A 14,487-nucleotide genomic window follows, 5' to 3' on the forward strand; every position below is an offset into this window, starting at 1 on the left:
GACAGCGTGGCATATAAGGGGGTATAGGGCATATCTGGGTGGCAAATGTGCATATCTGGGTGGTAGGTTGGCAAATAAAAGGCAATTAAAACAAAAAATGGATTTTACTCAATCATAGTTTTTGTTTTTTTTGTTTTTTATTAAATATGAATTTCTTTTTACATGTGGATTAATATTTACTAGTAAAACTTTTTTTCTATAGGGTAGTCTTATATTCAGGCTTTTTCTTTTTTTCCTAAATAGTCATATCGTCATCTTATAATCGAAAAGTACGGTAAATGTAAAAACAGTGGTCAGTATATCAGATTGTAGTGGCAAAGATGTATACTGTGGAGGAGGCATATGCCTTATTGGATCTGACACAGTTGAATGATGCTAAAATGAAAATACATTTTCAGTGGCATCTAGTTATGAATTCATCTTATGTAGTTAATGCTAACTATATTTCTGCTACTTAATAAAAGTAAGCATCTGAAGGGTGTGTTTGATTAGACCACCATGTTAATCATTGTAAAGGTCCTGTATCATATACAGGCAGCAACACTGTAATCCCTGTGTACCTTCTGTATTTGAAGCATGGGTCAGGTAGGTGGCACTTTGAAATCGTTATAGTGCAATAACTGGAATAAAAAGATTTACCTTTTTAAAAAATATTTTTTATTACAGCATTATATAATGTCAGCACCACTTCAACCCAGAGATGCTGGTAAATTCATTGCCGAGAACAGCAAAGATGTATTTGTGGATTCAGAGGGCATTTGCAAGCTTGCAGAGAAATTGTTTGAGAAAATCAACAGAAAAGAAATCACATTGGCTGGTTGGAAGTCCTTGCATGAGCTAAACCCACAAAGTTCTGGAGAAGATGCTGTCAACTGGGTGTTCTTTGCGGACACTCTAAATTTTTCTTTCTGGTCTGAGAGTGAAGAAAAAAAGTATCTAGTCAAGTACAATGGAAAGGAGTACAGTGGATACTGGTCCTTATGTGCAGCTATAAACAGAGCCTTGGATGAAGGTTGGGCAACAAGCAGTAAATGTCATTAGTAAACGCTGTTTTTATCTTTAGCGATGTTACCACAGCATAGATGTATCTACACTAAGTAGAACACTGAATAACGTATTAATTATAGTAAGTGATTTATTGGAAGTAATATGTGAATTGGGGTACTAAGCTTAGGTTGCAAAGGATCACTTAAGCTTTCAAGACCTGTCTATGTCTGTTTAGTATTTTTAAATGTGCCTTAGAAAAAAAAAACCCGTAACTATTTTGTGTACAGTATGCTGAAAAATATAATACAAGCACCACACATGCCCCCATTTTTCTGTTGAGTATATGTTTGGTTCAAAGTGGAAAAGAGAGAGAGTGATATTCAGTGCTTGAAATACAAATGCCAGATATCTGATATAACACAACTTAAACAGGTATAATACCTTGGTCCTGCAGACCCAACACTCTGACCACAAGTGTTTAGTATAGTAGGTTGAAAAAAGACTTCAGTCTATCAAGTTCAACCTTTCACACATACCTAGTTCTAAAGTTGATCCAAAAGAAGGCAAAAAAAACCCTACTTGGGGCAATTATCAATTATACCACAACAAGGGAAAAAAAACCTTTTTGATTCCATGGCAGCAATTAAATTACTGCCTGGATCAACTTTCTAATTACAACTGTCCTTTTAACAGTTGTAGCCCTTTATGTTATGCTTAACCAGAAAAGCATCCAGACATTTCTTAAAAATATCCACAGAGTTATATAATACAACATCCCTTTTGCACCCTGTCACTAAGCCAATTTCTAATCCAAACACAGGCATTTTCTCCAAGACCTATTTGTCTTCGCTTATACAATAACCACTGGTGTGGAACAGTGTCAAATGCTTTTTCAATCTAAATAGACAACATCTACAGCAACACCCTGATCTATATGTTTACCCACAACATCATAAAATGCAATTAAATTGGTCTGACATGATCTGTTCTTCACAAAACTGTGCTGACTCCTACTGATGATATCATTGTTCACAATATATTCCTGTATGCCATCTCTTAATAAACTCTCAAACAATTGCCCCACCACAGATATTTAGCTTACAGGTCTGTAGTTCCCAGGCTCAGATTTGGATGCTTTTTAAAAAATGGGAACCACATCAGCTTTTCACCGATCCTTTGGTACAATTCCTGACTGGAAAGAATCAAAAACTGTGATCTGGCTATTTCTTGACTAACTTCACGTAGTATCCTCAGGTGTATCCCATCTGGCCCTGGAGCTTTGTCTACTTTAAGTTTACTTAAATGTTTAAAAACTTTATCTGGAGTCAGCCATTCCCACGATTGATTTAAGGTTTCTGTAGTGCTGAATTGCCAATCAGCAGGTAGCGGCTCTTATTTGTTATATACAGATGAAAAAAGGCATTTAGTATTGCTGTCTTTTCCTGATCATCACTAATTAACTTACCATCGCCAGATTTCAAAACACTTTCATTGTCACTCCTAAATTTTGTGGCATTAATGTACTTAAAAAATCTTTCTGGATTTGTTTTGCTCTCCTTATGCATCTTCTCATTGTTAAATTTAGCCAGTCTAATAGCCCTTTTGCAGGCTCTGTTGGCATCTTTATACTTGTACAGTTTAAATGCCAATTTCTTTTTTGTATTACCTAACCATTTTATTTATCCACATTGGTTTTAGTTCCTTTCCTATATGTGTAGAAATATATTTTTGATATGTGAGTTTAAATATACTCCACTTGTCCTCTGTATCTCTTTGGACAAAGAGGTCATCCCAATTAATTATTTGCAAACATGTCCTTAACTAGTTAAAATTTGCTTTTTTAAAGTGTCTTGGTGACAGTTAAAAGTCACCACAATATATGTGAAGATTTAACAATACTTAAATTTATCTAAGTGGACTCTTCAGTAGGTTCCTTCAGAAAGCCCATGGAGCCCCTTCTGTGGAATGGAATGGAGCTTCTTCCTTGTACCGGTATAACAGAAGAGGACCGGATGAGAGAGAGTTGAAATAAGTAACAACTTTAATATAAATTTTAAAAAAAAGTAGTATTTTACATAGGAAAATGCTTGAAAGCTCCTGTGGAGAGGACCGGAATCATGCCAAGCTGTAGAGTGACAGCTTGATTCTCACAAAATTCCTTTGTGTCCACTTCCTCAACGGGTATGTTCAGCACAACGTGTTTCGGCTTCCTCAGGTGCATAATCTCTCCTCCTCCAGTCTTCCTGTTTATTGAACCATTAACCCCTTCTATACCAATCACTTGATCAATTAAGTCAATTAACCCCTTCTGTACTAAACCACTCAATTAACATAAAGATACATTTGATAAAACATAAGAAATACCCACAAATACATAATTTAAAAAATACATATATTAAATATTAACCCCATTTAAAAGATGTAATTTAATAATAAAGGGCTGAAAGTTTTATTGTAATATGCTAATGTTAAGATTGATGATCTAAAGTGCAAAATACCTCAGCCTCTATCTAAAATATGCAGTAATTTTCACCCCCCCCCCAAAAAAAAACCCAGAATATGCCTGTAATACATAATTACATAGTTAAAGTGCTAGTGCATACTACAGGCTTCTTGTACAAATAAAAACATATATGGCATATAAGCTCATAAAGTACTGCATAACGTACAAAAGGCCGGTAATTGTTGCAAAGTACTGGTGTTGCAATGGTTAACTTAAAGTGCAAACTACTTCAAGGTCTACCTCAAATGCACATAGCCTCCATACACATAGCAGCATGAAACTTAACTGCTCAAGTTATCATAATATAATACTTAAATCAAAAGAAATGTAATAAAAAAGGGGTGGGGGTTGGTGTTACATTGTTACATACAAAATTTATACCATCATAGCTCTTGCTGCATATTGCAAGACTGCAACATCGAGCTCTGAGCTACAGTTGAACACATCTGTCTAATACAGCAATGGTAACTAACTAAAAAATAATACTGCATAGTCAAATGTATAAATATTATGGGATGAAATTCTTGCAGAAAAAGGGAAGAAGTGGAAAAGGTAGTATCAGAATTCAAAAGATCATAAGAAATTAAACAAATGGATGTAATGTTTTTAACTGGTATTCCCACCACATCTCCTAATAAAATCATTGACAACATGAATTCCCATAAAACTCAGGTCTCTAGGATTGCATTGATGGTAACTGTTAAAATGAGCGGACACACTATGTTTTACCACACCCTTTCCTGATATTTCGCACATGTTTACCAATTCGGACATGTAGTGGTTTAATGGTGCGGCCTACATACTGTAGTCAACGCAACATATAAATAGGTCAAGGTATTTCAGTGCCTGAGATGTAGTTAGATACTGCAAAAACATTTAATACAGTCCGACATAAGAGGCTACTGTACATATTGAAAGGGATGAGAAATTATTACTTACTTATAATAACAATGTTAATTATATATATATATTATGATTAACAGCAATTTTAGGCATACCCAGATTCCAGCATGTACTGGTTGGATGGGCATGATAGGAGTGTGATTGCTGTCAACAATTTTTTTTGTCCAATTTTGGTGTGTTACTTACTTTTAATAAAAGTGTAGTTAACACACCAAAATTGGACAAACAAATTCAACAATATGACTTGGCAATCACACTCCTTTTATACCCAGGCAACCAGTAAATGCTGGAACCTAGGCATGATGGGACTGTGATTGCTGTTAGCAATCACACTCCTATCATGCCAAGTCAGCCAGTACATGCTGGTACAGGGTGGCTGTAAGTGATGTGCAGGCCCCATACTACTGGCAGCATCAATACACAAGGGGGCAGCTAGCCAGGTTCCAGCATGTACTGGCTGACTTGGCATGATAGGAGTGTGATTGCTAACAGCAATCACAGTCCCATCATGCCTAGGTTCCAGCACTTACACATCCATGCTATCATACACACACTCATTCATTCATATACTCATTAATTCACAGATTCATTCCCTCAATCATGCATACTCATTAAAACACCCTCTTCACCCCCTTACCTGCACTGCAGCTCTCTAGATGCCGCTCACAGACTTCAGCAGGGGGCGTTCTCTTGTACTGCACAGAGGAAGCAGGACTGGAGCAGAGTCATGTGATGTCACGTGAACTCTGCTGGGTTCCGCTTCCTCTGTGCAGTACAGGTAAGTAGCAGGGCCGCAGGATCTTGTGATCCCGGTTGCCCTGGCTGCCGATCTCACGCGGGCCGCATGTTGGACGCCCCTGCTCTATTGGGTCCCTCTTTAGATAAATTTAAGTATTGTTTAATTTTCACACATATTGCGGTGTAAATTTTACGCAGCACCTTATTTTTGTATATTGGTTTCAAACACCAAAGCAATTAAGCTCTGTGTTATTTCTTGTGAACCGACATAGTTAATACTAGTAGTAATAAGACAGATATTCCAATGATACATTGAAAGCCATTCTACAGAAATATGTAGAAATTAAGAAATGAATTTAGGACTGGCTTGCTTTGGTGCATTGAACTAAATTAAAAAAATATATTTTAAAAAATGAAAGCTATTGTGGAGCTTTTAATTGGAGCTTTATTTTATAATAAAGGGTCTTATTAGCCAACAAAATTATTTCCATAGCCTGCCATATAAAATGATCAAGAAGCTTGGCCACCATGGTTTTCTGTCTTTGCTGGTTTGTCAAGCAATGGTCTGCAACCTGGCCTAAACTATACTAGGAAAAAAAACTAACCTAATTTATTGTATTGTAGGAATACCAATCACCAGTGCCTCCTACTATTCCAATATTACCATGGACCACTTAAAACACATATTACGCTCCGACTCCGATTTTCCAATTCCGATGATAGAAGAACGGCTGGAAATCCTTCATGAGAGTGGAAAGATCCTTGTAGAAACGTTTGGAGGTTCCTTCCTGAATGTTGTAAAGATGAGTGAAAAGAGTGCAATGACGTTAATGCATTTGGTGGTGAAGCATTTCCCATCATACTGTGATGAGGCGACCTTTCAGGTTATACAGACCTACTTTACTTAATGATGGTATTCTATGACAGGACATGATAGGCTGCTGTACTATAGCTGTTGCGCCAAAATACTACTCGCTCACGCAGTGCTTCATAAACATACCAATTAGACCACACCGTTTGCTACAAAAAAAATTACAATATAAGCAGTTTCCATGGCCACTAGGGGTAGAGAACCAAATGGGTCCCATATATAGAGATGTTTTACTCAAATTTTTATACAGACACACTAAAAATATTCTCTAAAGGTGCCACACCTTTAGAGAATATTTTTAGTGTGTCTGTTTTATTCTACATAAAAAACTAAGGGAATACACAAGAAACTTTTTTTCCAGCAGTGAATGTTCTGTGTTGCCTGTAACAGTTCCTTGTCTGTGTCACCTCCAGGGTGAGAAGGTGGCCTTCTACAAACGTGCCCAGATTCTTGTTGGTGACATATGGGGGGTACTAGAAGGCAAAAGTGATGGCTGCTTCTATGACATTTCTAAAATCACCATGTTTGCAGACTACAGGATTCCTCAAGCCTTGGTTCACTTTGGAGTCATGAGATACTCAAAGGAGCTGCTGCAAAAGCTAAATAAAGGTTTTGTATTTTTCATTTAGTAGTTTATCCTACCCTTCCTCACATTGATATCTTGGTTTATTTGTCTTCATTACTTTACTTTGCTAAAATGCATTTGAAATGTCATTAGAAGTTGTAAAGAAGACAGGGAACTAAGGACAGGGAAATTAATAATTTTGCAGGATTGGTCAATATAGATGTACAGCATTTGCCCTTCTCTGTCCAAGTGATGTGATGTGAGAAATAGGTCAAGGTATTTCAGTGCCTGAGATGTAGTTAGATACTGCAAAAACATTTAATAGTCCCACATAAGAGGCTACTGTACATATTGAAAGGGATGGGAAATTATTACTTATACCTGGATTCAAGGCTTAATGTTAAAGTTCAGAAAGTTGTTAGGTCTCCAGCTGAACAAAAGTGGTAAGCGGAGTACCTCAAGATTTAAGGCATAAATATTGGCCATTTATTGCTCACAACTATGTCAAAATACCTCAAGTTTGACAAGTCCCATGTTATTTTTCATGGCTGTATTGCTTACCAGGTAGTTTATTTATTGGGACTGCATTTTGTTTTAACCTAAAAGATACTCTTAAGCAATTTTAAGCCTTCTCTGGACACCATTAATGAGGCATCTGTGTGACAATAGTGCTGCTCAATCATAAGGTTTGGTCAGAATCTGCAAATATGCACAGTACAAACATACCGTATTTGCTAGATTATAAAACAAGGTTTTTTTCAGAGCAAATTCTCTGAAAAATACCCCTCGTCTTATATTCAAGGTCGTCTTATAATCAGACCTCAAATAAAAGTCTGACTATATGACTAAGATCCAGAGCCCCTGTAGATCTGCAGGAGACCTGGATCCTCCTCTCTAGTAACCTCTGCTCAGAGGCGTATCTACTGAAAATAGCGCCCATGGCAAGCACTGAAATTGTGCCCCTGTCCAAATATCTAAAACCCATCTTTTAGATCACTTTCATACAAAAAAAATCAGCCGAGAAATACAAGTCAAGCTTGTTAATCTTTTATTTTTTTCTTTTAAATTAAATGTTTTGGTTTGTGCAATAAAAGGGTACAGCAAGAAAAAAGGGGGTAGGGGTAAAACATAAGTCAAACATTCCTGCAGATGCACGTAACCACCATACAATTCTGGGAAATATATGAAATGCAGTTCTAAATCCAACCATTCTCCCTAATGTTTAAACAAAACAACTGTACCCTAGGGTATTAGTTTGTTTTATGAAAACTCCCCATATATACGCCTAAGCTCATTAATCTTTTAATTAACAAATTATTGCACTACATGAAAATTACAAGTGCACCTTCCTTGCTTTCACTGAGGCAAATTGGTCTATGATGTGCTCAGTCAGTTTTTTCAGTTTCTTCTCTTTCTACACTCAGCAGAGCAAGATCACAGAGTCTGTCTTGACCCATGGAGGCTCTCAAATATGAAAGCATTAGTTTTAACTTACTAAATGATCTCTCACAGCTGGCGATGGAAACTGCAATGGTTAACATTATCTGAATGGAAATGCGAAGATTATGGAAGACGCTCTCATTTCCATAATGAACAATAAATTCGAGAAGATCTGTAGGACTTGATATCTTCATGTTGGCCCGACTTGACAGCAACATTCTGCAATCTAAAATTTCTTCATATAGTTGCTGTCCATCAACATCACAGCTGTAGAATTCACCCAAATATTCGCACTTCTTTTTTAGGTCGTTATTGCAGGCACCATAACACAGTACCTTGACATCAAGAAGGAACCCAAACTTGGTGTCAGTGTCATGCAGACGGGTAAACTTTTCATCCATTTCTCTGTGAAGACGGTCAAACGTTCCTTTCATGACTCTTTCCATTTCCTCCTTGGCAGATAACCCAGCATCTCTTGAGTTCTCATCAGGCATACGTTTCTTTCGCCTCTGACGTCTTTCAACGTCAATATTCCATTCTTGACAGAGACCAAATCCTTTTTCCAGTAACTCACTGACCAACACTTCTCTTTCATCATCAAAATGATCTCAGAGGGCTTCCAAATCCAGGGCAGCATTGTGGAAGTTCATGCTAGGATCCTGCAGCCTCTTCTGAATACGGTCAATGCAGATGAGTACTTTGTTCCAAAATCCCAGCAACGTCAAAAAATCATAACTCAACATGCGGTTATACAGCTGCCTTGTATCACTTCTTGTTTCACTAGTCTCGTCTTCATTGTCTATCATATCCTGGAGAACTTGAAGAATCTCTTCAAGGTAGTTGTTGATGGGTTTCACTGTTTCTGTCCTTGCACTCCACCTAGTTTCAGACTGCGACTTAACTACTACAGGCACAGATTTTTTGAGTTTCTCCCAGCGCAGTGTTGAACGAGAAAAGAACGCGTAGAGAGCTTCAATGGTGCCAAAAAACGTAACCATCATTGCATCTTGCTTGGCTGCATGTACACCCACCAAGTTGAGTGAGTGATTGATGCGAGGTTGTGATGAAAAGGTTGTTTTTCTCTCTTATTCTTTGATGAACACCACTTCTGTGTCCAGCCATCACAGCAGCGTTATCATAGCACTGTGACCGACAATCTTGTAGTTCCATTTTGTCCTTCTCTAGCTGTTTCAAGATGTCTTTAACCAAGCTCTCAGCATCCTTTTGGTTTATCTGTATAAAACCAAGGAAGGACTCTCGAACATGTACTGTTTTCCTCTCAAAATCAACTTCCACATACCTCACTACTTCTGACATCTGCTCACGGTGTGCCTGATCAGGAGTTGAGTCAAACATGGGACCATAGTACTTGGCTTTATGAATGCTTCTGAGTAAACTCTGGTGAACGGTGGATGCCATCATGTGAATGAATTAATTCTGGACACCTGGTGAAAGATACGATGTGGATCCAGGATGACTTTCCACATGAGTGAGCTGTTCTTTCATGACAGGGTCAAAAATGGCCAGTAGTTTCAGTAAGCCAAGGAAATTCCCCACATTGGAGTCATCGTCCAGGTGAAGTGACTCCGTGTCCTCGTAAAGCCAGGTTTTGAGTTGCAAGGAATTTTATGCAGTGAAGGATTCTCTGCAAGATGTCACGCCACCTCTACTTTTCCTTCTCAATCTGTGACTGAAGTTCCACATTAATAACTCCTCTGTTTTCAGCTAAATTTCTTTCCACTGTGTAAAGCACTCCCGATGATTCTTAGCATTTTCATGAACACTAATCCGTTCAGGTGCTTTCCACTGATTGAATCCACTTTCTTGCTCCAATGAGGATTGATGGTCTGACCGGGAAAAGAGAAGACAGCACATACAAAATGCAGACTTTTTAGAAGGGGAATAGACCAGCCATGGGCGAGTCACTTCCTCACCACAACCATTTTCTAATTTCCTTGTGAACCAAGTTTTGTTCATTGAGCGATTATTTGATGGTTGAAGTGCTTAGAACCCAGCTTTATTACTTCTGTTCTCAATGCGTGAGGCAAAATTGCTTTTCCAGTATCCTTATCAAACTTTAGGAGTCCATTACCTGGCGAAATTGAATCTGATGACACTGAACCTACTGCTAATGCAGTAGGTTCAGTGTCATCAGATTCAATCTCGCCAGGTAATGGACTCCAAGTTTTGATAAGGATACTGGAAAAGCAATTTTCCAGTATTCCATGATGGTGTATGTATGGATAGCTTTGAAGATCTTCACAATGTCATACCAGAAGTGATTGAACAGCATGACATTTCAAATTAAATATGAAAAATATATATACAATTATATATAAGTGATTGTAAATAATGCTGCAAACACTAATAGTATGACCCCAAAATACCAATAGAAATAATAAAGAATATAATAGTGTTGCGCCTATAATTGTAAAAGTGACAATCAATTGATTTACACCAAAATAATGTGCAGTGAAAATAAAAATAAAAAACAATACTTATATTGATTTTCCAATCTCCATTCGTTGTATCAGAATCATGTATCAATATGTAGAAACAAAAAAGAAAAAAGATCATAGTGCTTTCAACAAATATATGTGAATCAGGTGTATCCTCTATATGGTGTTTCACTCACATGGGGATGAGCAATGAGTTTGCTCTGACTTATTGAAATATACAGCAAAGGAGTTCCGGCTCCGTTTTCGTTTATCGGGTTGTTTTGGGAAGTTCTCTCCGAATCCCTTCTTCGAGCGTTTTAGCCGTCCACACAGCAAGAACACGAATCAAGCAGTGCAAGATAGAAAGGCAGGGAGGTGAGATATAAATCCGTATTTAATATTTAAAAAAGATGCAGCATGCTTACATTTAAAAAAACAATCTGTAGCACGTCTGAGTCTCTCCGTTCCTTTCCGAGACGGGCGACTTGCAGGTGTAGCGCAATGACGATCCAACACGCAAACGCGTTTCGCCCAATCAGGCTTCTTCAGTGACGTGTTGGTTTGTTCTCTCCTCCCTCCTTAAGTCCCGTGTGTGATGTGTTAATTGTCTCTCGTTAATTATATATAGTGTCAATTATCTCTCTGTGACGTGTTAATTGGCTCTCGTTACATTGTATCAGGTTAAATTATTTTAACGATTTTGATTTATTTAATTTTTTAGACTAGATTACCTGTTAAAATAATAATTTTTGCCTTTTCTAATATATATATATTTTTTTCTCCTCTTTTATAGGATGTATATTCTTATAAATATACATATGTATTTTATACATCCATATATATATATTTAAATTTGATTAAAAAATCTTTTATGGATATATATCATGGAGAAGAATAGATTAATGTGTTAATTATTGTATTGATTATTATATTTATTTTTATATATATATTTTATATTCTCTTTTATATTTTGATATGTATTTATTGTATATTACAGATATTTATATACATATTTAACTTATATCTATTGATCATATATATATATATATATATATATGTATGGATCATGAAATTAAGGTCTAAAGAAGTTATGAGATTTATAATTTTATATGCACTTTATGATTGTTATGATTTTATATGCACTTTATGATTGTTTTTATAAATTTAAGAGATTACATAAATATTCAATATGTTGGTAGATTAGAATTAATCCTATATTACATATTTTACACTAATGTATAAATATACCCTTAATTGATTGACTAATTCACTCTATTTTATACGGGTTCGCTATATGTACTACCGCTACCTAATCTAATTTAACCTGATACAATGTAACGAGAGCCAATTAACACGTCACAGAGAGATAATTAACACTTGATACAATGTAACGAGAGCCAATTAACACGTCATAGAGAGATAATTGACACTTGATACAAAGTAACGAGAGACAATTAATACGTCACACACGGGATCAAGTACTTAAGGAGGGAGACGAGAACAAACCAACACGTCACTGAAGAAGCCTGATTGGGCGAAACGTGTTTGCGTGTTGGATCGTCATCGCGCTACACCTGCAAGTCGCCCGTCTCGGAAAGGAACGGAGAGACTCAGACGCACTACAGATTGTTTTTTTAAATGTAAGCATGCTGCATCTTTTTTAAATATTAAATACACATTTATAGCTCACCTCCCTGCCTTTCTATCTTTACTAATAAAACCTTTTTCCTTATAGGGTAGTCTTATATTCAGGCTTTTCCTTTTTTTCTAAAATAATATTCACATTTTGGGGGGTCGTCTTATAATCAAGCAAATACAGGTATATACAAAATAGGGAAGAAAGGTAAAAAAAAAAGCTGTCTTTGCTTACACTAGGAAAAAAGGTGGATGTGATAAATACAAATCTGGATGCTGCAAACCATTCTCTGATGACCCATTCATCAATAGCACTGATCAATGGATAGTTGAAAAAAAAAATACTATTACCCAAAAAGAAGATGACTCATGGAAAAAAATTGTTTTCTCTAAGATCATGAAATAATGTAGGTTAGCATTGTTCTATTTGTTCCAACAAACTTCTTTAGTCTGCAGGCCTGGCAGCTGACATTAATTATACGTTGTTGATCCAGTTTGATTGCCATTTTGGAGTCAGGAAATAATTTTTGACCCACTTTGAAGCACAGTTGGAAATTGCTTCAATGATGGGTTTTTAACATCTGGATCAGCAGGAACAGAAACATTTATCTGGTAAATGAAGAGCATGCATAATTTTGCTCAACATCTTAAGACTCAGTTCTTACTGTCTTACAGGTTGGCTTTTCCAAAACGGTGATGTGGAAGAAATAGAGATCCGTGGTTGCTCCATCTGGGCTGTGGAGCTTATCTGTGAACACATACGAGAACTTTTTAAGAAAAAAGGGAAGAAAATGAGCAATGAGATCAACCCTGTTTTGATTGATCACTTCCTTTGGGACAATGCTCGTGATAACAGAGTGGAGATAAACATTATTCCCCTTCACAGGGTGCGCTGCATCTACTATTAGTTTAACCTGAAACATGATCCCACTTATTCAGTGCTTGTGTATGCAAAGTTTGGGATAGTTCTAATGCATTTTTTTCTCTTGTACCAAGAAATTCAAAACTATGCATAGGGAGTGGTTTTATGAAACCTACAGAGCGATGATTATAAATTGCATTTCCATAGCAACCAATGCACTGTTCCTGCAGTTAGCGCCACATTTAGAATTGTTCATTTAAAATTGAAATCTTAGGCTTTTTAGCAGCTAACAGTGGTCTGTGATTTAACTGATCCTTCATTAAAAATAACAAATAAAAACCTTTGTAGTCAACAAATCACTTCACATTGTTCAAATCATTTGCCAATCATACTGCTTTAAAAAAAAAAAAAATCCTTTAAAAGTGTTTTGTAAATTGGCTGGACAAAGGTGAGAAACATTAACAGATAACAGGTTAGTTTACAGTTCTGATAACACAACATATGTTGTTTAACCAGTTTATTTGGTTTGTTGATAATGGGCATAACTACATTCCCCAGTTTATGGCTAGTACCCAATAATAATGCTCCTGATTAATCAATCCGTAAAATACACTGTACTATACCCTGTGAATCAAGTAATTGATTATGGTTAAAATTAAAATGGCTTATAAAACGCTACTTCTTAAGGGTGGAATTGGTCTGTGGAGTTGCAACCGATGGGGGGGGGGGGATACTTCTCTTCTTAGTGGGCGTCAGACTAAATTGTGCTTAAGAAGTCCTATGTGGTTTCTTTTGAGACATAAGTCCAGTATGCTTTCAATACTTAAATGAGCAAAATGTTATCACAAATCATCAGCATTTAATTGTTACCCAGTGTTACATTTTAACTATACTTTTTATTTCAAGTATAATTTTCTAAAATGCACTTAACTGCACTTTGTGTGCAAAAAAATCTGAGCATTCAGGCATTTCTTTGTTTTTTTAATAACAAACTTCTGGTACCAACCGCTTTCACAAACCCAAAACTCTGAACAATTATAGTGGGCTGACTCATAAGTCACAAACCTGCTAATTGTGTCATATTTTAGTGTTATATCTTGTTGCAATAACACAAAGCAAAAACTTTTGCAACCAAAAACTGTACACTATTTACTTGATATACCGTATTTGCTCGATTATAAGACAAGGTTTTTTTCAGAGCAAATGCTCTGAAAAATACCCCTCGTCTTATAATCGGGGTCGTCTTATAATCAGACCTCAAAGTCTGACTATGAGACAACTAAGATCCAGATCCCCCGCAGCTGCAGGGGATCTGGATCCTCCTGTCTCAACAACCCCCCCCCCCCCCCCGCCCCACTTACCGGTACGTCAGAGTCCCCGGTGTGCAGCTGGGGCAGCGCGTAGACCACTTCCGCTGCAGCCGGAAGGAGGTGTGGCTACCAGCGGGGGTTGTCTGCGTGCATCGCGCAGACCTTCCCCGGCTGTCAAAGATCAGAGTTCCCCGCACCGGCTGACTTGGCATGATAGGAGTGTGATTGCTAACAG

General features: G+C 37.0%; 1 protein-coding gene across 1 annotated transcript; it reads left to right on the plus strand.

The window, feature by feature from the left end:
* The first annotated feature begins 675 nt into the window (after positions 1 to 675).
* Positions 676 to 12,988, plus strand: LOC149275957 (queuosine 5'-phosphate N-glycosylase/hydrolase-like). Its single transcript, XM_089504084.1, has 4 exons — positions 676 to 1,012; positions 5,756 to 6,015; positions 6,416 to 6,611; positions 12,756 to 12,988. Exons 1-4 carry the CDS (start codon positions 676 to 678, stop codon positions 12,986 to 12,988), a joined length of 1,026 nt encoding a protein of 341 aa, XP_089360210.1.
* Positions 12,989 to 14,487: the final 1,499 nt, after the last annotated feature.

Source organism: Sceloporus occidentalis, unplaced genomic scaffold, assembly GCF_023333645.1.
Source record: "Sceloporus occidentalis isolate IW3139 unplaced genomic scaffold, rSceOcc1.0.p SCAF_255, whole genome shotgun sequence".
Classification (NCBI taxonomy): Eukaryota; Metazoa; Chordata; class Lepidosauria; order Squamata; family Phrynosomatidae; genus Sceloporus; species Sceloporus occidentalis.